The sequence below is a fragment of the Delphinapterus leucas genome, chromosome 16 (assembly GCF_059928025.1).
Source record: "Delphinapterus leucas isolate spDelLeu-1000000601 "Yukka" chromosome 16, BTC_Dleu_Yukka2, whole genome shotgun sequence".
In the NCBI taxonomy this organism is placed as follows: domain Eukaryota; kingdom Metazoa; phylum Chordata; class Mammalia; order Artiodactyla; family Monodontidae; genus Delphinapterus; species Delphinapterus leucas.
This window is the reverse complement of record NC_143144.1, coordinates 33,373,261-33,395,010: the sequence shown is the minus strand read 5'-3', so window position 1 is coordinate 33,395,010 and position 21,750 is coordinate 33,373,261. Positions and strand designations below refer to the sequence as shown.

The 21,750-nt window shown below is 46.5% G+C and overlaps 2 protein-coding genes across 6 annotated transcripts in view; one reads left to right on the top strand and one right to left on the bottom strand.

Moving 5' to 3' along the window:
* LOC115801496 (uncharacterized) overlaps positions 1-20,012 on the bottom strand; it is a 129,099-nt gene extending 109,087 nt beyond the window's left edge. The window contains exons 1-4 of one of the 3 annotated variants that reach the window (XR_016388091.1): positions 9,105-20,012; positions 5,822-8,775; positions 4,413-4,564; positions 1,045-1,152 (exon numbers count right to left, since the gene is read on the bottom strand). Coding sequence is in view for 1 of the 3 variants with exons in the window: in XM_089897774.1 (XP_089753900.1) it covers positions 1,045-1,152; positions 4,413-4,466 (162 nt within the window). In the remaining 2 variants the exon portion in view is untranslated. Of the gene's footprint in view, positions 1-1,044; positions 1,153-4,412; positions 4,565-5,821 lie in introns of all 3 variants that reach the window. The other 2 variants (XR_016388090.1, XM_089897774.1) reach the window with 2 other exon arrangements.
* Positions 103-20,174, top strand: PLAC9 (placenta associated 9). 3 transcript variants are annotated; one of them, XM_030759309.2, is made up of 4 exons: positions 103-355; positions 10,502-10,599; positions 11,775-11,900; positions 12,392-20,174. In XM_030759309.2, exons 1-4 carry the CDS (start codon positions 292-294, stop codon positions 12,455-12,457), a joined length of 354 nt encoding a protein of 117 aa, XP_030615169.1. In that variant the 5' UTR covers positions 103-291; the 3' UTR covers positions 12,458-20,174. The 3 variants fall into 3 exon arrangements, with proteins under 3 accessions (XP_030615169.1, XP_022446706.1, XP_030615168.1); XM_022590998.3 differs by having other exon boundaries at positions 11,775-12,099; XM_030759308.2 differs by having other exon boundaries at positions 11,775-20,174.
* Positions 20,175-21,750: the final 1,576 nt, after the last annotated feature.

Here is a 21,750-nt window from a genome sequence, read left to right as displayed (position 1 = left end):
GATCACTGGACCCCTGGCTGCATCGCCCAGTCCTCTGCGCTCGGGCCCGGGGGAGGCGCGGGGGCTCAGAGCGCGGCCCCTTCCAGGGGAGGCGCCCAGCCTGGCGCGTCGCCCCTCCGCCCGCGGGGTCTCTGGAGGGGGCGGACTCGCTCGAGCCAAAAAGCCCGGAGCCGCCCAGGAATCTTGGCGGGGACTGCGAGCATTTCCTCCCGGGCGGGCCGTCGCGATCCCGGGGAGGGCGGGGAGGGCGGCAGCGGGCAGACGCGGCGCTGCGCTCCGCCAGCCGGCAGCATGCGGCCCCTGCTCTGCGCGCTGGCCGGGCTTGCCCTGCTCCGCGCCTCGGATGCCTTCACCGGTGAGTGGGGCCCGGACGCAGGGCGAGGGTCGGGGAGGCCGCGGACCGCGAGGAAGGAGCAGGAGAGAGGGAGGGAAGAGGGAGGGAGATGGGAACGAAGCCAGATGGAGAGGGATGGAGAGAGGGAGATGCAGGGAGGGAGAGAGATAGATAGATGGTGAGAGAAATTGGAGAGAAAGATGGAGACAAAAAAGGCAGAGAGATAAAGGCAGAGGAACAGAGAGAATTACAAAGGAGAGAGGGAAGAATACAGAGAGCAAGGGAGAGGCTGGGACAGAAAGAAACTTTGGAGGTAGACAGATGGGTCTGAACTATGAATGAGGAGGATAGAGAGAAAAAGGAGTTTGAGAGGCAAACGGAACAAGAAGGAAGGAAATAGAGGAACTAAAATGGCAAGAGAAAGGGGGTGGGGGAGAGAGAAAGGGTGAGAGGATACTGAGGAAGCGAGGCCGATTTGAGAGAGACAAAAAAGGAGAGAGGGAGTGGAGAAGCCCATTGTCCCAGGTCGACAGGAAAGAGAGGAGGAGACCAGGATCACAAGGTGGAAGGTCAAGTCTGCAGGGTGGGGCAGCCCCAGCTCCCCACCCTCCAGACCAGCCCTGCCCAGAGGGCCTGCAGAGGCGCCCAGGCCTGGCCCAGCACAGCCGGTCAGGGCCCAGGCAGGCGGCCCCTGGAGGCCACGGCTTTACCTGCCAGGTAGTCTGAGGGGCTTCTGCAGTCTGTGGAGGAGGCCAGTCGTCAGCCTTTTGGAGAGCTTCCCTGAGGGCCTGAAGCTGCCTTGGGTGGGTGGGAGGAGGCTGCGGGAGGGAGAGGCCCTCTGGGCGCTCCACTGGCTGGGTTCCTTGCCGTGCCCTTTCCCTTCTACCCTTCCCTGACAGCAGTCTTAGTGCTGCCCCTTCACCGGTGAGGCTCGGACAAGGTGGCTGCAGATGGACTTACTGTGTGCACAGGTGTTCCTTCCACCACCCCAAGACTGCACTTTATACAGCACTTTACAAGCCACGTTCCCGTTTACCCAAGGTCTCTTGCTGGCCTCAACCAGAGGCAGCTGGTGCCCATCCCAGTTGAACGGGCGAGGGGAAGGCTCAGTCTCTCCAGGCATCCAGGGACCCTACCCCCTCAGCCAGGCCCTTGTCCACACTTAAGGCTGCTCCCCCATCAACCTGGAGCCGGTGGCTGTGAGTCACCCTGCCCTGTGTTAAGATGGAAGCTCCCCTGACCCCTGGCCCAGCCCCTTTCAGGCACAGGGAACTGTGGGAGTGGGCATCCAGGGAAAGGGTTGAGGCCAGTCTTGATCCTGGGCAGCCCCTGGCTGAGTGAACTTGGGTGAGTCATGTCACCTCTCTGAAGCTATTTCCTCTTCTGTAACGTGGGGAGAATGGTACCCACCAGCAGAGCTGGATGAAAGGGAAGTACCCAGCACGGAACACCTGTCAACACACATTGTCTCCTTCCCTCATCCCCTCGGACAGCTCCGCTGAGCTCTCTGAGGCCCAGTTCTCCACTGAGGTTGGCTAAGGAGGACCAACAACCCTTTCCTCACAGGCTGCGTGAGGAGTGGCTGGGACCATGCAGCACAGAGCCTGGCCCAGGTGCTGTCCTTTTTCTCTGCCTCCCCGCCCCGCCCCATCTTGCCTGGAGTCCCCACCTCCAGGAGCTGAGGGGACAAAGCCGAGTCTGTGCCCCCCCAGAGGGAGGAGCTGGCCGCCCACAGTGGCAGACTTTTTGTGGCCCCTTTAGCTATGACTGGTATATACATTTTAGCTTAAAGCCATTTTTAAACATTATTTTCCTGCTGATCATCCTCATTCCTCCAGATTAAGGAAAAAAAAAAGAGGAGAGTATAAACATATTAATGTAATTTCACACTGAGCTCACACATTTTTGTGTACAACCTTTCAGACTTCAGACAATATACCATGGTTTTTCTTAACTGTTGATTATCAAATCTGTTGGATATAAACACAGAATAGAGACCTAGAGATTGTCATACTGAGTGAAGTAAGTCAGAGAAAGACAAATATGATATTGCTTATATGCGGAATCTAAAAAAAAAAGGATAAAAATGAACTTATTTACAAAACAGAAACAGACTCACAGACTTAGAGAGCAACGAACTTATGGTTGGGAGTTGGGGGAGGGATACTTAGGGAGTTTGGGAGTGACATGTACGTACTGCTGTATTTAAAATGGATACCCAACAAGGACCTACTGTACAGCACAGGGAACGCTGCTCAATATTATTTAACAACCTAAATGGGAAAATAATTTGAAAAAGGATAATAATAAAAAAAAGAATAGTATAGTGAACCATCATGTGCCCATCACTGTTTCAACAAGAATGGATTCCTGACAGATCTGGATTCATCTATCATCCCCACCTTCTCTCCCCTCCCTCAGATTATTTTAAAGGAAATTCCAGGCATTATATATTTTTATCTGTAAGTATTGCCTTATGTATTTCTAAAAGATAAATAATCTTTTAATAACAATACCATTATCACTCCCTAAAAATGGACAATAATTCCGTAATGTCATCAAATATCCAATCAGCTTTCAACTGTCCCTGATTGTGTGATGTTTTTATATTTGGTTTGTTTGATTCAAATAAGGTACACACATTGCTTTTGGCTGATATATCTGTTAAGTTTCTTTTAGTAAGTTTTAAGTTTCTTTAGTAAGTTCTTTTTCCCCTCTTTTTTCTTAAAATTTATTTGTTGAAGAAACTGGGTTGTTAGTCTTATAAAGTTTTTCCCATTTCAATTTTAGCTGATTGCATCCCCCAGGTGTCATTTAAATTGTTCTCTCCCCTATATTGTCTATAAACTGGTAGTTAGATCTAGAAGCTTCAGCTAATTCCAGTTAGATATTTTTTTTTGCAAGAATACTTTAAGATGGTTTATTGCTTTAATTTTCATTTCTTTGATTACTACCAAGGTTGGATTTTTCTTCAAAGGCATATTGGTCATTTCTGCTAATTCTTGTGAATTGTCTTAGACTTTTCCATCGTGGTGGTGGGATTTTTTCATATCGATCTATAAAAGTTCTTTATGTGTTGAGTGAAGCAGACTGTCTTGTGCTACTTGTAGAGAATTTTTGTTTTTTAAGTTAAGGCTTCAGTTAAGCTCCTTTCCTATTTTGCTATCAGAGGGATATCAAGTCCTAGAGCCTAGTCCTATTAGCCATTCTCACCCATGCCTTGGGGCCCACAGGGGGAAGCTCTCACTGTCCACCACCATTCCAGGTCTCTGTGGACATCTGTCTTCCATTGGGATTCTGCTTTTTGCTTTGGGTGGAAGAGGAAGACGCTGAAGGGCCATGGTGAGGATCACTGCATTTCTTCTTACAAAAATGGATGTTGTGGGGAGTGAACCTCTCAAAGACAATCTGATTCAACGTACACAGTTGGGCTCTTGTTGGGCCTCAAGACAGGTGCAAAGATGTCATGTGTATAGGTCCCCTTTGCCCCATTCCTGTCCAGCCCCTCATTTTACAAAGGAGGCAGCTGAGACCCCCAAGATAGGAGGCCCTTAACTCATCACAGAACTGCCAGAACATAGTATAGACAGTGTCTTGCAGGTAGGATTCAAATCCTGTCCCCACTACCTACTAGCAGTGTAGTCCTGGGCATGTTACTCAACCTCTTTGATCTTTGGTTTTCTAATCTATAAAAAACTGGTAAGTAAGAGTACTGAGCTCACAGATAGAATTAAATGAGTTAATGCATGTAAGCACTCAACAAAAAGCTTGGCCCATAATAACTGATCACAAATTGACAGTAGCTTCAAATATAGAGTATGGTTGTGCCCATTCTAAAGGTGAAGAAACTAAGGATCCAGCAAGTGGGATTGGCTTGTAACAGAGCCCAGAGAGCCCGGTCAGCCCTGAGCCCTCTGTTTGCTTGTCGGAGAAGCCCCTCCCAAGCATCCCTTGGACTCCTGCACAGGTATAGTCCTAGAGCAGATGCCTCCCCATCTTGAGGAGACCTGGTCAGAGTGATCTAGTGAAAAGCACTGGCTCCAGGTGGAGAGGCGGGGCTGCAGGGGCTTTCACTGACCTGCTTAGTCTCCAGTCCACCTGGTGAATAACCTACACGGCATTTGCACATCATCTGGCAGTTCCAAGGCAACTTCAAATGCAGGATCCCCTTGGATCAACACAGCAGTCCCACCAAGTAGACAGAGCAGGGCAGATCCCTCACAGACGAAGCTGAGTCAGAGGCAAAGAACACAGTTCAGTGGAGGTGGGACCGTGCCTCTGACTCCCAGACTTGTGAGTCCCAGACAGTGTGTGGAGAGAGGTTTATCCTGGATGGCTTCCTAGACCTCAGCATGGTGGGGGTTTAGGAATGTTCTAGTACTTTATAACCCAGTGGATTATAAATCACCATATTCCAAGGTAGAAGGAATCTGGTTTCCTGGATGGCCTTGGAGAGCGGAGCTGCCTGCCAGCCCTGACCATCAGCCAGTCCACCTCTGAACTGATATGTGAGAAAGAAATAAACACATGTGTGATTGAGGGGGGCTCTTTGTTGCAGCAGCTCAGCTCGTATCCTCACTTAACCAGACGCCGACTGTATTGGACTGACATTGGTAAGCTCTCAGAGTGATCGGCAGGGCTCAAATCCACGTCTGGAAAATGACCAGAGAACAAGGGAGACAGAACATATCGCTCCCAAAACAAAACAAAAATGTTCCTTAGCATCTGAGCTCCCTCTTAGGGGGCTCAAGGGTCCCTCTCCTGTTTTCAGCCAGAGCACATCCATAGACTAGAGTTCTTCATATAGTTGTTTGAAAATAGTGTTCTTCTGATTAAAAAATAAAGAAAGAAAGAAAACAAAAAAACCACTGATGGTTTGGAATGAAGCACAAATTTTAATACAAATATCAAATGTGGTGAAATTTATTATACTATTATATTGACTGTGGTCAAATAGAATTAACCCCCAAGTGCCAAGTGTGGCTGGTCAAAGCAGCACCTTTCGGGGTCAGAAATCCTTTGAGTTGTGTGCGCCTTCTTAGTGTTCGGATCCAGAAACAAAAGGTCTCCTATGCCTGTCAGTGGGGGAGGGCTGGGGGGGAGGCCCAGTGGCCGTGTCCCTTTAACTGGTGCCTGCACTGGGCCTCCCGTCTCCACTGGCAGCCTGCTCTCACCATGTTCCACCTACGCCTGCCGTCCGGGGTGCACATAGGCCCTGAGCAGAAGCCAGGCCAGAGAAAACAACCCTGCATCCAAGAAGGTCCATTTCCCAACTGGCCAGGTCAGGGAGGGCGGGATCGAAGGAGGGAAGGGAGCACCAGGAACCACAGCCTTGGCCGCGCATGGTCAGTCGTGATAATCCTTCAGCTTCCCCCACTCTTCCTCTGGTCTGAGCTTCCCCAAAGCCCCGTGAAACTGGCGTTACCGTGAGCCCCTTTCTACTGGAGAGGAAGCGCGAAGCAAAGGGAGCCCTTGCCCAGTTCTTGCCTTGCTGGAGCTTCTGGGCCAAGAAGCAACTTGTCCTTGACTCATCCTGGTTCGGTCTTCGTAGCTAATTTTTGAGGCCTGAAAGACAGAGGCAAACCTTGGATGAGCTGCATCCGGCAGTGCCGCCCCCGCCCCCAAACCCGTGTTACAGAGGAGGCAGCAGAGGCTCAGGGAGAAGAAAGTTCCCACGGCCCTGCACCAGTTCATGGCTGGGAACGGAGGTCTGCAGTGTGTTTTCTGCCATCATGCGCTGAGGTCAATGCCATGAGCACCCACGTGGGGGAGGGAGCCGCAGCGCAGGGTGGCCTGGCTCTGCCCCAGCTCTCTCTCAGCAGAGCTCCTCCGGAGGCCTGGGAGCTCACAGACAGTTGTGCAGTGCAGCCCAGGGCGCAGTTGCGTCCAGATGTGATGGATTAGTGCTGTGTGATTTGGAGAGCAACCTCAGCCCAGCCTCTTCCCTGGAGGGGTTTGGGAGCCAAGTGAGACCTCATCGCTGACACGTAGAGAACAGGATGTTTTAGGCTGAGGGAGGGAGCAGATTCATGCTGTTCGTGACTTCCAGAGCTGGCAGAGCCCCACTTGGCCGGCAGGGTCATGTTGCTTCCTCTTGGCCTAAGCTGGGAGGAGGGGGAAGAGTACTTTAGGGTCTGGGAGGGGGCAGGTGGGACTCAGGGGAAAGTCTTGGCCTAAGGCCCCTGGGCGGAGCTTGCAGAGGGTGTGTGTGGGCCCGGACCTAGACCGGGACAGACCCCCTCTTCCCTGACAGCCCTCTATTTGGGTGAAAACAGCTCTGCCTGCCCCCTCAAAATCTTTTCTCTCTAGCTGAGCACCCCAGCTTTTTCAGCTGACACAAAGGAGTCAAAATCTGGAGTCCCTTCACGGTGGCTCCCTTTAGCCCTGCCTCTGCCTGTCAAAAGCCTTCTCACGATGAATGGTCCAGAATGGAGCCCAGCCCTCCAGGTGGGGTCTCTCAGACCACCCACCCCCTGACACCCATCCTGAACATTTTGTATCAATGCACGAAACCCATGGCTTCTGCTTTTTGCTAACAACCCCATCAGAGAACTGGCTTTTATTATGGAAAATTTCAAACCATATATACAAAAGTAGAGAGAATAGCAGAATTAACCCCACGTCCGCATCACCCAATTTCAACAGTTACCAATCTTGGCCAATCTTGTTTGCTCAATACTCCCACCCATGCCTCCTCCCACTCCCAGGCCTGGGTTATTTTGAAGTAAAGCCAAGACATCATAGCATTTTACATGTAAATATTTTCAGTATAGCTCTCTAAAAGGCTCCCTTAAAAAAAATAACCAAAGTTATAACATCCCCTCCCTCCCTAAAGTCAACAAGAAGACCATTGTTGTTTTTTTAAATACTTATTTTTATTTATTTTCTTTCTTCTTTTCTTTTGGCTGTATCAGGTCTTAGCTGCAGCACGCAGGATCTTCGTTGTGGTGCACAGGCTCTGTAGTTGTGGTGCGTAGGCTCTGTAGTTTTGCGGCACGCAGGCTCTCTAGTTGAGGCACATGAGCTCGGTAGTTGTGGCGTGCAGGCTTAGTTGCCCCACAGCACGTGGGATCTTAGTTCCCCGACCAGGGATCGAACCTGCGTCCCCTGCATTGGAAGGTGGGTTCTTTACCACTGGCCCACCAGGGAAGTCCCAAGACCATTGGGTTTTGGTTTTTTTTTTAAGTTATTTATTTATTTTTGGCTGTGTTGGGTCTTCGTTGGTGCGTGTGGGCTTTCTGTAGTTGCGGCGAGCAGGGGCTACTCTTCCTTGTGGTGCACGGGCTTCTCACTGTGGTGGCTTCTCTTGTTGCGGAGCATGGGCTCTAGGCACGCGGGCTTCAGTAGTTGTGGCTTGCAGGCTCTAGGGCGCAGGCTCAGTAGTTGTGGTGCATGGGCTTCATTGCTCCGCGGCATGTGGGATCTTCCCGGACCAGGGCTCGAACCTGTGTCCCCTCCATTGGCAAGCAGATTCTTAACCACTGTGCCACCAGGGAAGTCCACCATTGTTTTTTGAAGAGGTTTTTCTAAGTTCAGTGGATGGACATAATGAAGGGGAGGATGTAAAAACCCAAACTGTTCTCCACAAAAGATGCTCAGAGTGGAAGGAAGTTTTGCCCCTGCACTTGGTTCTCGCCCCTGAGTGGAAGAGCTGAGATCCAGAGAGAGTTGAGACCAGGGACTCTCAGGGCATGGGGACGGTGGCAGAGCTCCAGAAGGCCAGCTGGCTGAGGTGGGGCCAGGGGAAGGCCAGGGTGCCTGGGGTCCAGTCGTTTGCTGACTGTGTGATCATAGACAAGTCACTCAGCCTTCAGAGTTATACATTCATCACCAGCAAAATAGCTCACTATCCTTGCCTCAAGACCTGCCAACCTCCTGGGCAACTTTATATGTCCCCTCGGGCAACCCAGCCAACATCGAGGTCTTACAAGAGTTTTGCATCTACAAAGATCAAGTCCAATAACTCTTACCCCTGCTCTGCTTCAGATGCCCACAGCCTTGGTATTGTCACTGTGAAGCTGCTCCACCTCTAAAAGCTAAAATTGCAATATCCCTTATCACTTGTTCCTTCTGTTACTCCCATCATCTCACTGAGATCTGCAGTGCCTTCAGCCCCTCCATTTCTCCCAATTATTGGCCCCCTTATTGCCTTCTCCTTCGTTATTCAAGCTAGATGCCCGAGCTCGTCCCCTTAAGCCCTTGCTGGTCGAATCCTCACTCTTGTTCTTCACCGCACTCAGGCCACAGACTCCCAGGCTTCAGCTCATCAGCCAGCTGTCTCTGCTGCTGACACCCACCTGCTGAGCTGCTGCGGGAGGGCTTCCTTGTGACGTCAGGTTGTTCTGCATCCTCCTCCTAACCGCCTTCCTCGTTCTCCTCATCCCCTTTTGGAGCCCCCCCTTTATTCAAGCTTCTTACCCAGGGGCGGGCTGATACACTGGCTTTCGGAAAACAAAAGAAAGCATTTGTCAGTTTCCATGGTGGCAATACTTTCACCATGGCTCCCATTTTAGTGGCTGTGTCTAACAACCCACTCACAGAATTCCTGGTAATGCTTCACAACTCGCTTTCCTTTCCTAACCCGACATGAATTTTCAGCACATGATTCCCCTCTTACTTTACCGAGTGAACAGAGGCCATCAGGTGGGACTCACTCAACTTCTTGGCCCTTTAAGTAGAACTTTTTTACCCATTTTTGCTGCGTTTCCTCTCTCTCCCTTCCACATGTGACCCCTACCCCCACCACCATTTCTGGATTCCGTGGCCTCACATCTCTTTGGGAAATGCATTCTTTCAGTTCTCCCGGCTTCCTCCTGTCCTCAGGCTATAAGCATGGTTGTGTTTCTTCAATGCTTAAAAACCTGGAAACAACAACAATAAACACTGCTTTAGATCACCTTGTGATCTGATCTCCCTTCCTTCACAGCCAGGCTTCATGGAAATGTTTTCCAGGATCTTAGTTTCCTCCTCCTGACTTTTCCTTCCCTTCTCATCCTACTGCGACTAGACTTTGCTCTGTCGGCACCTCTCCACTAAAAGCGCTGGGACGGCATTCAGCATCCACTTTTCTGTTGCTCTGAGTCCTTATCTTGCTAGACCTCCATGCTGCTTTAGGCCATGCTGACTGCTTCATCCTTTTGAAAGCTCTTGGCTTCTCCTTGCTTCTGGGGCAGCATCCTCCTTTCTGTGTGTCCAGGTTCTCCAAGGACTCAGCCAACTCAGACGCCCTGCAGGTTATCTCAGAGCCACCAATACTGCAACTTGAGCTCAAAGCCCGGGCTCTAAGACTTCTGGTGTGAAGGTTGGTGGTGTAAGGAACCAAGGAGGAGCCAACGTTGGGGAGGAAAATGATGTTGAACAAACTGAACCTCAGATATTCCGCTTACTAGCTGTGTGACGTTAGACGTATCATTTCACCTTTCTGTGCATCAATTTCCTTATGTGTAAATTGGGGGTAATAATTGGTTGTAGAGGTTGACTGAGTTAACACATTTGTTTAGCACTCACTCGTGTCAGATGTTACTGACTGGTCACCAATGTCAGTTACGATTACTATTACTACAGTGTCTCCATGCATTTTCTTCCTCTCTTCCTACGGTTACTGCCTCCTTTCATCACTTCTTACGCTGATTACTGCAGTAACTTCCTGCCTTCAAAGACGAATCTCTCCAATCCATTCTCTGTATTTTAAAAATTCACATATGACTGCATGACTCTCCTGTTTAAATAAACCCCAAAACAAGCATTGTGATTGGTTTATTAGGGCCCGGCCTTGTTTCCACGATCCACCTCTCCAGTCTCAACTCCCACCCACCCTGTACTTTCCAGCCACTTCAGGCTTCCTGAGGGTTTGTGCACTGAGCCATGCTATTTCATTCCTATCTTTGCACATGCCGTTCCTTCTGGCTGAAACATTTCCTCCCTTCCTTTTCTTACCCAGTTCAGGCAGCACCTCCTTAAGGAAGCCTACTTGGGTCTGTAGGAGACCATGGCCAAGTGAGTGAGTGGGGCAGCCCTACACTCACACCCTGATCCACACTGAGCCTTCCTCTGCTTCTCTTTGGACTGTTTTTAGGACCCACCTCCCTTGAGCCCCATGTTTGCAGGAGTCTCTAATGTTACAGGGAAACCGAGGACCCCACAGTGACAAGACTTGTTTTCCTACAGCTGCTGAACCCTTCATCCCCTCCCGAGGAGACCCAGCTCGGACTGCAGGGTGTGACAGACACATGGCTGTCCATGGCCGGTTAGACGTCATAGAGGAGGTAATGAGGGTGACCTGAGAGGGCATGCAGCTTCAGGACCACCTGCCAGGCTGGTGGCTTTGGAGGGTTCAGGCCAATCTTGCTTTGGAAAGTTGGGGAAATCTGGGCCAATCCTGTTCCCTGGCCACTATGTTAAACATCTCCTTGCCCTACCTGGGCTGTTAGGCTGTCCAGCCCCCAACAGACCCTGCCTCCCCAGGACCTTGCTTCCCACCAGCCAGAGATCTCCCCATAATCACCAGATGAGAAGGTGGAAATTCAATTGCAGTGTTTTGTTACACAGCCATGGTTTGTAACCTGGGGTCCATAAACTTGTGTGGGGGGAAAAAATTGCACTTCATTTTCTCAGACCTTTAGCTGAGATTTAGCATTCTCATTCGCTATAAATACAGACAACAAACTGCAGGAGTATTAACGGTACTGTGACTTTGTCAGCAATAGAAATCACAGATAATTTCATCCTATTACAGTCATTGTGAATACCTCGATATATTGTTTACTATCAGTATGTCAAAATTTCAGTAGTAAAAAAAAAAAAAAGAAAAAAAAATTTCAGTAGTTGTTAGACCTGGTGTTAAATAAGTTAATAAATACATAAATGTTTATATCAAAATTTAATTTTTAATACTTTAATAGTATTTTACTGCAGTTTATACCCTTGGAAATCCTGTATGTTTTATTTTTCTCAATGAAAGCGTTTTTCTGATGGCGGTCTGTAGGTTTCACCAGACTGCTAATGGGGTTCATTTGCGAAAAAAGTTAAGAACCCTGAATAAAGAAAATTTCAAAATCCCAATACTGTCATTTGGCAGAATTGCCACCAGGGGGCGGAGTAACAAAAGGAATGTGAGCTCCCCGTGGTGACATCCTGAAAGGGAAAAAAGAATCCCAGAGTCCCTCCAAGCCCCAAACCAATGACTGGGTAAAACCCCTGAGTGCCAGAGGCAGAAGCAAGCAGCCTTAGAGAGTGAGCTCCTAGGATTTTGTTATCTGGGGAGCTGAGAGGCAGGCAAGGGCAGGGCCTCAACCAAGAGGAGCCAGGTCCCCTGGCACCCAGTTCTCTCCCCACTGCACCCTACTGGACTTCCAGGTGCTCCTTAGGATGTGGCTGATTAAGTGGGACTTGTCACCACTCTTGTCCTCTACTCCTCCCCCAACTTCTCTCCTTGCTTTAGACGGTGGAGAAGACGGTGGAGCACCTGGAGGCAGAAGTGAAAGGCTTGCTGGCTCAGCTGGAGGAGCTGGCCTGGAATCTGCCCCCGGGCCCCTTCAGCCTGATCCCCGACCTCGCAGAGGAGACGGTGAGCAGCTCAGGTAGCAGAGATGACAGCCTCCAGGGTTGGGCAGCAGCATGGGGACGGCTGCTCCACCCCCATGGTGTAGCCTGGACAAGCCAGGGAGGCTCCAGCTCCTCCTTGGGACAGAAGTGGGAGGCATCCTCCGGGCTCACCGCAAGTGCTCTCTGCCCCCACGCCCGGGGTTGCTGCAGCCCAGCATCGGGTAAGGGCACCTGGAAGAGTTCCACTCTCAGCACCACCCTGACTCAGAGCGGCTGCCTCCTCCCCTGGCCATTTACACACGTCACAGCTCCTACCATCTCCCTTCTACTCCTCTGACGCCACCAAACCCTATCAGGGAAGCCTGGCATCCCTCTCATTGGCAGTGGAGGGACTGCCACCTGCTCCCTCGAGCCCTGCGTCCTGGCACAGGAGTCCCCAGGGGACTGGGAGGGGAGGACAGGCAGCCTTCAGCACCCTGTTTGCTCACTCCGAGGCCGCCCCCTTTCTTTCAGATCGCCTCTGAGCACCAGAGCAGGAGCCACCCAACAGCGGGCAGTGATACAACAGCTCTCCTCTGAGAACAGAGCCGTGCGCTCTGGCCTGCCGTCCTCAGCTTTGTGCAAAATAAAAGCTACTCCTTTGGTCCCCTCTGTGTCTGCTGACAGTGACCCCTGCAGCCACAGCCCCTTCTCCATCTGCTCCCATGCGCTGAGACTCACACCCCCTGCAGGCTCAGACCTGTACTTCCACCCTCCTTATTTATAGGGGTGGACAGGGCAGGAGTTAGTTCAAGAGGTGAGGCACCTGAGGCGCAGAATCGTTAAGGCGACACAGTGGAAGGGCCCTTTGAGTAAACTTGTTACTCAAAATGTGGCTGTAGGTGAACAACAGGGGTGTCACCTGGGAGCTTATCAAAAATGCAGAATTCGGGGCCCTGCCCAGACCTCCTGAATCAGAATCTACATTTTAATGAGATCCCCAGGGAATCTGCGTGCACATTAAAGTTTTAAAAAATGTTTCTGTTGAGATAAAATTCAAAATTTTAACCATTTAAAACAGTACAAATTCAGTGGGTTCATAATGTGTAGTCATCACCACCTTCTAATTCTCGTCATCACCTTCTAATTCCAGAAATTTTCATCACCCCCAAAAGAAACCCTGTACCATTAAGCAGTCACTTCCCATTCCCCCTCCCATCCTCCCTTGGAAACCACTAATATTTCTTTCTCTGTGGACTTGCCTATGCTGGACATTTCATATAAATGTAATCATACATTTTTGTGTATGACTGTGTCAGACACAAAGCCTTTTGTGTTTAACTGTTTTTCGCTTAGCATAACATTTTCAAGGTTCGTCCATGTTGTAGCATGTATCAGTACTTCGTTCCTGTTTATGGCTGAATAATAATATTCCATTTTATGGATATATCACATTTTATTCATCCATTCATCAAATCAGTGGATATTTGGGTTGTGTGCACCTTTTGGCTATTACGAATAATGCTATGAACATTCATGTATAAGTTTGTGTGGATATATATGTTTTCATTTCTCTTGGGTCTATAATTAAGGATGAAATTGCTGAGTCAAATAGTAACTCTATGTTAAGTTTCTGAAGAACAACCAAACTGTTTTTGCATAGCAACTGTACCAGTTTACATTCCTACCAGCAACGTATATATAAGGTTTTCAATTTTTCCTTATCCTCCCCTACACATCTTATTGATTATAGGCGTCACACTAGGTGTGTGAAGTGGTTATCTCGTGGTTTTAAGTTGCATTTACCTAATGACTAGTGATGCTGAGCATCTTTTCATGTGTTTGTCGGCCACTTGTATGTCTTTTTTGGAGGAAGGTCTATTCAAATCCTTTGCCCATTTTAAAAACTAGGTTGTCTTTTTGCTGTTGAGTTGTAAGAGTTCTTTATGTATTGTGGATACTAGGTTTTTATCAGATATATGATTTACAAATGTTTTCTCTCATATTCTGGGTTGTCTTTTTATTTTCTTTATAGTGTCCTTCGAAACAACAGTTTTGATGAAATCCAATTTATCTTTGTTTTGTTCCTTCTTGTTTTGGTGTCATATCTAAGAATCCACTACCACATCCAAGGTTATGAATCATTTAATCCTGTCTTCTAAGATTTTTATAGCTTTAGCTCTTATATTTAGTTTTTAAAATCTATTTTAGGTTAATGTTTGTATGTGGTGTGAGGTGGGGATTCAGCTTCATTACTTGCACTTAGTTGAAGAGAATATTCTTTCCCCACTGAATAGTCCTGGCACCCTGTCAAAAATCAACTGAGCATAACGTTTAGGTTTACTTCTCAATTCTATCCCATGGTTCTGTATGTCTGTCTTTATGCCAGTATCACACTGTTTGAATTACTATAGCTTTGTGGTAAGTTTTAAAATTAAGTATGAGTTCCCTGACTTTTTTGTTCTTTTCCAAGACTGTTTTGGCTATTTGAGGAACAGTTCCTTGCAATTCCATATGTATTTTAGGATCAGCCTGTCCACATCAGCAAAAGGCAGTTGGAATTCTGATATGGATTAGATTGAATCTGTAGATCAATTTTTAGAGTATTGCCATTTCCACAATACTAAGTCTTCCAATCCATGAGCACAGGATGTTTTGTATTTTTTGTATTTTTCAGTGTAAAGTCTTACAGCACCTTGGTTAAATTTATCCTTATTTTATTCCTTTTGCAATGACTGTAAATGGAATTGTTTTCTTAATTTTACTTTCAGATTGTTCATTGCTAGTGCATGGATATATAAACGACTTTTTTGGTTGATCACATATCCTATCCTGCAGCTTTGCTGAATTCGTTTACTAGCTCTAATGGGTTTTCTGTGGATATTTTAGGATTTTCTATATATAAGATTATGTAATCTGTGAATACAGTTTTACTTCTTACTTTCCAATCTGGATGCCTTTTCTTTCTTTTTCTTGCCTAATTACCCTGGCTATAACTTTCAATACAATGTTGAGTAGTAGTGGCAATAGCAGACATCTTTGTCTTGTTCTTGATCTCAAGGAAAAGCTTTTATTTTTTCACCATTGGGTATGCTTTTCGTAGATGCCCTTTATTTCAGGTTGATAGATTTTCCTTCTGTTTTTAGTTTCTTAGGTTTATTATATGTGCAAAGATGTTGGGTTTTCTCAAATGCTTTTTCTGCATCAATTGAGATCATGTAGTTTTTATCCCCCTTCATTCTGTCAATATGTATTACATTGATTTATTTTTTACATATTGAATGTTCCTTATATTCCTTTGATAAATCCCACTTGTCCATGCTGGATAATCCTTATAATATACTGCTAGATTCAGTCTGATAGTATTTCACTGAGGTTTTTTTGCACATTTCTTGTGGCTTTGGTATCAGGGTAATACTGGTCTCACAGAATGAGTTAGGAAGTGTTTCCCCCTCTATTTGGGGGGAAAGAGTTTGAGAAGGATTGGTGTTACTTTTTCTTTAAATGTTTGATAGAATTCACCGGTGAAGGCTCCTGGTTCTGGATTTTTCCTCGTTGGGAGTTTTTGATTACTGATCTCTTCTTATAGGTCTATTCAGACTTTCTATTTCTTCTTGAGTCAAATTTCAGACTTTGTGTGTTGCTAGGAATTTCCCCATTTCATCTAGGTTATCTAATATGTTGGCATACAGTTGTTAACAGTGTTTTCTTATAATCCTTTTGCTTCTATGAAGCTGTTAGCAATGTCCTCACTTTCATTTCTGATTTTAGTAATTGAGTCTCCTCTCTCCTTTTTCTGTCAGTCTAAAGGTTTGTTAATTTTGTTGATCTTTTTGAAGAAGCTTTTGTTTCATTGATTCTATTGTTTTTCTAGTCTCTATTTTGCTTATCTGCACTCTAATCTTTATGATTTCCTTCTTTCTGGTTGCTTTGGGTTTAGTTTGCTTTTCTTTTTCTAATTCCTTAAAGTGGGAGGTTAGGCTACTGATTTGAGTTTTTTTTTTTCTTTTTTAATGTAGGCATTTACAGCTATAGATTTCCCTCTGAGCACTGCTTTCACTGCATCCCATAAGTTTTGGGCTTTCATTTTAATTAATCTCAAAGTATTTCTTAATTTCTCATTTCTTTAACTCACTGTTCTTTTTAAGTATGTTTAGTTTTCACCTCCTTGTAAAATTTCCAGATTTCCTCCTGATATTTCTTTTAAATTTCATTCCATTGTGGTCATAGAAGATACTCTGTATGGTTTGAATCTTCTAAAATTTATTTAGATCCTTTTGTGGTCTATCTGGAGAATTTTCCATGTGCACTTAAGAAGAATGCATATTCTCTTGTTGGGTGGACAGTTCTATATATGTCTGTTAGGTCTAGTTGATTTATAGTGCTGTTCAAGTTTTCTGTTTCCTTGTTTATCTTTTGTCTAATTATTCTATCCAATAGGGAAAGTGAAGTGTTGAAGTCTCCAACTATTATTGTTGGGACTATTTCTCCCTTCAATTGTCAGTCTGTTTCAAACTTTCTGGGGATCTATTGTTAGACGCATATATGTTTATAATTGTTATATTTTGATGGGTTAACCATTTTATTAGGATATAATGTCCTTTGCCAATCTCTGTCTCTTAATTGGAGCATTTACTCCATTTATATTTAAAGTAATTACTAATAAATAAAGACTTGTACCATTTTGTTATTTGTTTTCTATGTCGTAATTTTTGGGCTCCTTAATTCCTCCATTATTGCCACATTTTATGTTAGATGGTTTCAAGTGTACCACTTGATTCCTTCTCCTTTCTTTTGCTATTTTTGTTATTTTCTGGGATTACATTAACATCTTAATTTATAACCAGTTTGAATTAATACCAAGTTTCAATAGTATACAAAAGCTTTGTCTCTCTATATATGTCTTATATAGCTCCATCACCTGCCTTTAATGTTATTGTCACAAATCACGTCCTTATACATTTTATGCCCATCAACACAGTGTTATAATCCTTGTTTGGTGCAATTATCTTTTAAATCATATAGGAAAAAAAGAGGTGCTACAAACCAAAAAATATATATTAATACTGATGTTTATATTTACCTATGTTTATCTTTACCAATGTTTCATCTCTTCAGGTGGATTTGAATTACTGTCCAGTATCCTTTCATTTCAGTTTGAAGGACTTTCTTTAGCATTTCTCACATGAAAGGTCTACTAGCAAGAACCTGTCTCAATTTTTGTTCACCCAGGAATGTGTTAACTTCTTCATTTTTGAAGACTATTTTGCCAGATACAGGATTCCTGTTAACATTTCTTTTTGCAGCACACTGAATATGTCATCCCACTGCCTTCTAGCCTTTATGGTATCTGACAAGAAATCAGATGTTAATCTTATTGAAGATCCCTTGTATGTGACAAGTCAGTTCTCTATTGCTGACTTCAGGATTCCTTGTTTTTCAACAGTTTGGTTATAATGTGTCTCAAAGTGGATCTTCTTAAAAATACTACTTATGGTTCACTGAGCTCCTGAGATGTGTGGATTACTGTCTTTCATCAAATTTCTAAGCTTTCAGCCACTGTTTCTTCAAGTATTTCTGCTTTCTCTCTTCTCTTCTATGACCTCCATTATGTGTACGTTGGTATACTTCATGATGATGTCCCACAGGTCTTAGGCTCTGTTAATTTTTCTTCATTTTTTTCTTTTTACTCCTCAGATTGGGAAATCTCAATTGACCTATCTTGAAGTTTGCCAACTCTTTCTTCTCCCTTCTCAAATCTCCTCTTGAGCCCCTCTAAGTGATATTTAAAAATTTATAATTGTACTTTTCAACTCCAGAATTTCTATTTGGTTCCTTTGTATAACTTCCTTTTATTGACATTCTCTATTTGGTGAGACATCATTCTCTTAGTTTCCTTTGGTTCTTTACACGTGGTTTCCTTTAGCTCTTTGAGCTTTTTAAAGGCAGTTGATTTAAAGTCTTTTCTTGGTAAGTCCAATATCTCGGTTTTCCTCAATTTCTATGAGCAGATTTCTTGTTTTCCTGAGTATGGGTCATACTTTCTTGTTTCCTGGCATGCCTCAATAATTTTTGTTGAAAACTGGGCATTTTGAACATTATGTGAAAACTGTGGAAATCAGATTCTTCCCCCTCCCCAGAGTTTGTTATTGCTGCTTCTTGAATTTGTTGTAGTTTGTTTAGTGACTTTCTGAACTAGTTTTTTACAGTCTGTATTTGGTGTGGTCATTGAAGTTTCTGTTCAGTTAACTCAGTGGTCACTAGTGGTCCAACACAACTCCTTAAACTCCTGAACAACCACAAAACCCCAAATTTCCCAGTCTTTACAAATGTGTTATGTGTGTGTTGGGGAAAATCTTTGGATACTCTGCCAGGCAGTCTATGACTCTGCCTGCTTCACTTTCTGCATGTGTAGAGCCTGAAGGTCAGCCAGAGGTGAGAGCTTACGGTCCTCTCAAGTCTTTTCTAAGCATGTGTCCAGCCCTAGGCATGTGTGTGGCCTTCTAGATTCCCAGGAATTAATGGGAGCACTCTAAAACCATTATTCCCCAAAGCATCACATCATCGGCCTTTGCTCCCCAAACTTTTCAATTTGTCTCCTGTTTGCCCCAACTGTTATCCCTCTCTCCAGGCATCAGTGCTAATGAATCTGCCTTCAAATGTCCCTGAGGGTTACCACCTCCTCCTTGGGAGAGTTCCAAATTAGGTAAAATAAAAGCAAGTCATTTGAGCCAGTCTTTCAGGGAGCAACAAGAAAGATCAAAACAACCGACCATAATTCTTGAGAACAAGGTCCATTCTGCTCCATTCATTGCTGGGAACCTATAACAGAATGTGGATATTGTTTTTGAGGCTGATGCCGAGCTGTGGTGAGGAGGATAAGGCTGGAGTAAGTGAAAATGAAGCAAGATCCTCTTACCAAGACTCAACTTTGTTTTTTAAGCTTTTGTTTGGTTGCAAACTTTCATTTTCAGAGCTCTCATAAAGTTGATTCTGACAGTTTTTGCCATCTTATTTGTCACTTTTTACGGAGGAACAGGCATTTGGAGTTCCCTACGCTACCATTTTTGCTGACTACAATCAAGTTTAAGAAGCTCTGATCTAGTCTTCCCTTCATTTTAGGCCCAAAGAGGGGACGTGGCTTATCCAGGGTCACACAGCAAACCAGTAGCTGAGCTGAGACGGGAAAAGGGATGCCTGACTCCTGGACCAGTGCTCTTTCTGATTCAGGGCTGTGTCAGCTCTTATTGCTGGGAAGGAACGAGGTTCAGAGTGGACACCAGTATTAGGCCAAAGCAAGCTTTCCAAGGAGTAGGCGTTGAGGGTAAGAGCCCCTTACAGAGTTGAGACCCTGACCGACCAAATCCTTTGCTGAGAGGGAACCCTGTATAGGGCCAGTTGGAGGACTGAGTAATGATGTCCCTGTCCTTACAGGAACACGAGCAGAGAAGCTTTCAGGTTTGATGGGGTAAAAAATTTAAGCTAGTCTAGTATCTGCCTGGAGAAATGATTAGCTTGATTTCTGTTTTCATGTCTGACTCCACTCCCTATCAGCCAGGGTAGGAAGGAGCTGAGGGCAGAAATAAGGGGCCAAGTCCTAGGCTAGGACTATAACTCCCTGCCAAAGCACAAGGATGGACATGGCATGGCCATCCAGTTGTTGCTTTGACCATGGGCATCTGCAAAGGCTCATCTTTCAGATCCTTCTTGCCAAAGCTGGGAGTGGACCAGTCCCACCTCCCACCGCCGGACTGAAACACTCTGCCACCTGCTCACCTGCCCTGTGTGTGAACATTTCTAATTTCAGAAGTTCTCTGGCTCAGTGCAGGAGTATTTAGATCAGCATCAGAATATAAGGCAAGCAGGTTACAGATGCAGTTTCTTGGCCCCCATGGCTGCTCAGAATCTGTGAGGGCAGGGCCCAGGGACCTGCGCCTTTAACAAGCTCCTCAGAAGATCCTGATGCACACTAGGGTTTGAGAACCACCACTTAGGACCGTTGCCCCGTCTACAAAGTGAGCACTCCAAGGTTCCTTTCTCAAATTTTGCACCTGAGGCAAGTGACTCATTGCCTCACCCTAGTCCTGTCCCTGTCCCTAACACACAGTGTTCATTCCAATGTCCCCACAGCTGTTGAAAACAGACTCAGGGCTGAACTCACCTCATGCCTCATCCTCTGGTTGCTATTCTGGAAGTGACATTAGATGTGCGGCATGGACCGGCCTTGACTAACACCTCCAGGAGGCAGGAAAAGACCCAGTGTAGTTTCCTCCCAGAAAGATGACCTGTAAGATCAATGTCTCCCTCATCTTTTTTTATCCTGAGCATCACTGTCAGTGTTAATAACCTTTTACTGATCTTAGAAGGCAGTAGGTGCCTTTCTTTGTCTCTGGAGAGATCTGTGAGGCATTCACATAGTCCTCCAGCCCATCCTTACTATGAGTCGGGTCCCACGGGCATGACCAAGAGGGAAGTCAGAGGGACAGAAAGGTAGAAAATAAGGACCAGGCTGAACACAGGTGGCCCCCAAGTGTGTAGGCCAGGGGTCTCAAACTCAAAGACGCGTAAGGGCCCAACAGGTAACGTGCACATGGTATATCAAGAGGGAGTAGTGGGGCCTGTGGCAAAATGGAGAGTACACGCCTAAACAGGGCACCTGTGAGTTGGCTCCAGCAGCAACTGCTGTGCAGGAATTCTGGGCAAGCGTTACTAGAATTTTTGGCTTTTCGTGAGAATCCATTCTTCCAGATTTTTAAAAATATGAAATCGCTCAATGCTTAAATGTTGGCAACGAATTCAGATTTCTAAAAGGACTTTTTGGGGACCAAAGTGAATGCACGTACAGGTTAAATACTGCCTGTTGGGCACCAGGTTGGAACCTCTGGTGCAGACAATGGGACAAAGTAATGTCACAGAACATTTACAGTCACGTTATGGGAGGTTGAATCTAGACTCTGGCACAGTGCAGGAGGCCACCAACGTCGGCCTGGACCCACGGCAAGTTGTGCAGTGCCTCACAGTTCATCCCACCAGGCAGGTCCCACCTGGCACCCAAGGGCAAGGGGCCCGCCCTTGGGGAAGGGCAGCCAAGCATGCTGGGTCCTGGTCAAGAGGCTCTAGGCATGGAAACTGAAGCAGAGCTGACGTGACAAGCAGGGCCTGCCGTCCATCCCAGGGCCCACATCAGCCTTTCTGGCTGGGCAAGGCAGGTCTAGGTAGACCAGGCTAGTGTCCAGCTCACGGCTGCCCCACGTCCCTTGGGCCATCCCCTCTTCTATGTCCACAAGGCAGGGAGGAGTCAGGGTGGTGTCCCCAAGCAGATGTCTACTCTGTGGACAAGCCACTCCCTGGGGCCCCTGCTAGGGCCCAGCAGGCTTGGGCTCCCACCATAATCTCTGATTCTCTCCTTTCTAAACTTTCAACATAAGAAACCAGAAAGGGAGTGAAGATCCCTGACCAGAAAACAAGCTTTGGGCTTCTAGAAGTGACGACGACTTCTAGAAACTCTGTCCCTTCTGGACTTGCCTTCTCCTAACACCACCAACCAAGGGGCAAAGGGCCTGCCGGGGACCACAGCCAGGAGCTCCCTTTCAGACTGAAGGGTCCCTGAGGGGAGAAGCCGGTCTCACGCCTCTCTGATCCTCCTCGGTAAGGCCTCCCCCAGGAGTCATGCACACACCCCCTCCTTTCTGTGCCCCTCCTTCCGGACCTGGGGGGAAGGACCACGCTCCTCCTCCTCGCCCTAGTGGGCCTCACCGTGCCCGCATATGATGCCTTTTCAGCGTCTGGGCCCTGAGCACGAATTTCAGGAACCTCCATTTCTCATGTCCTTACGACCCAGTCCCTGCAAATTACTTATGCTCAGAGTTTCCTAAGCACAAGTTTCTATTTAA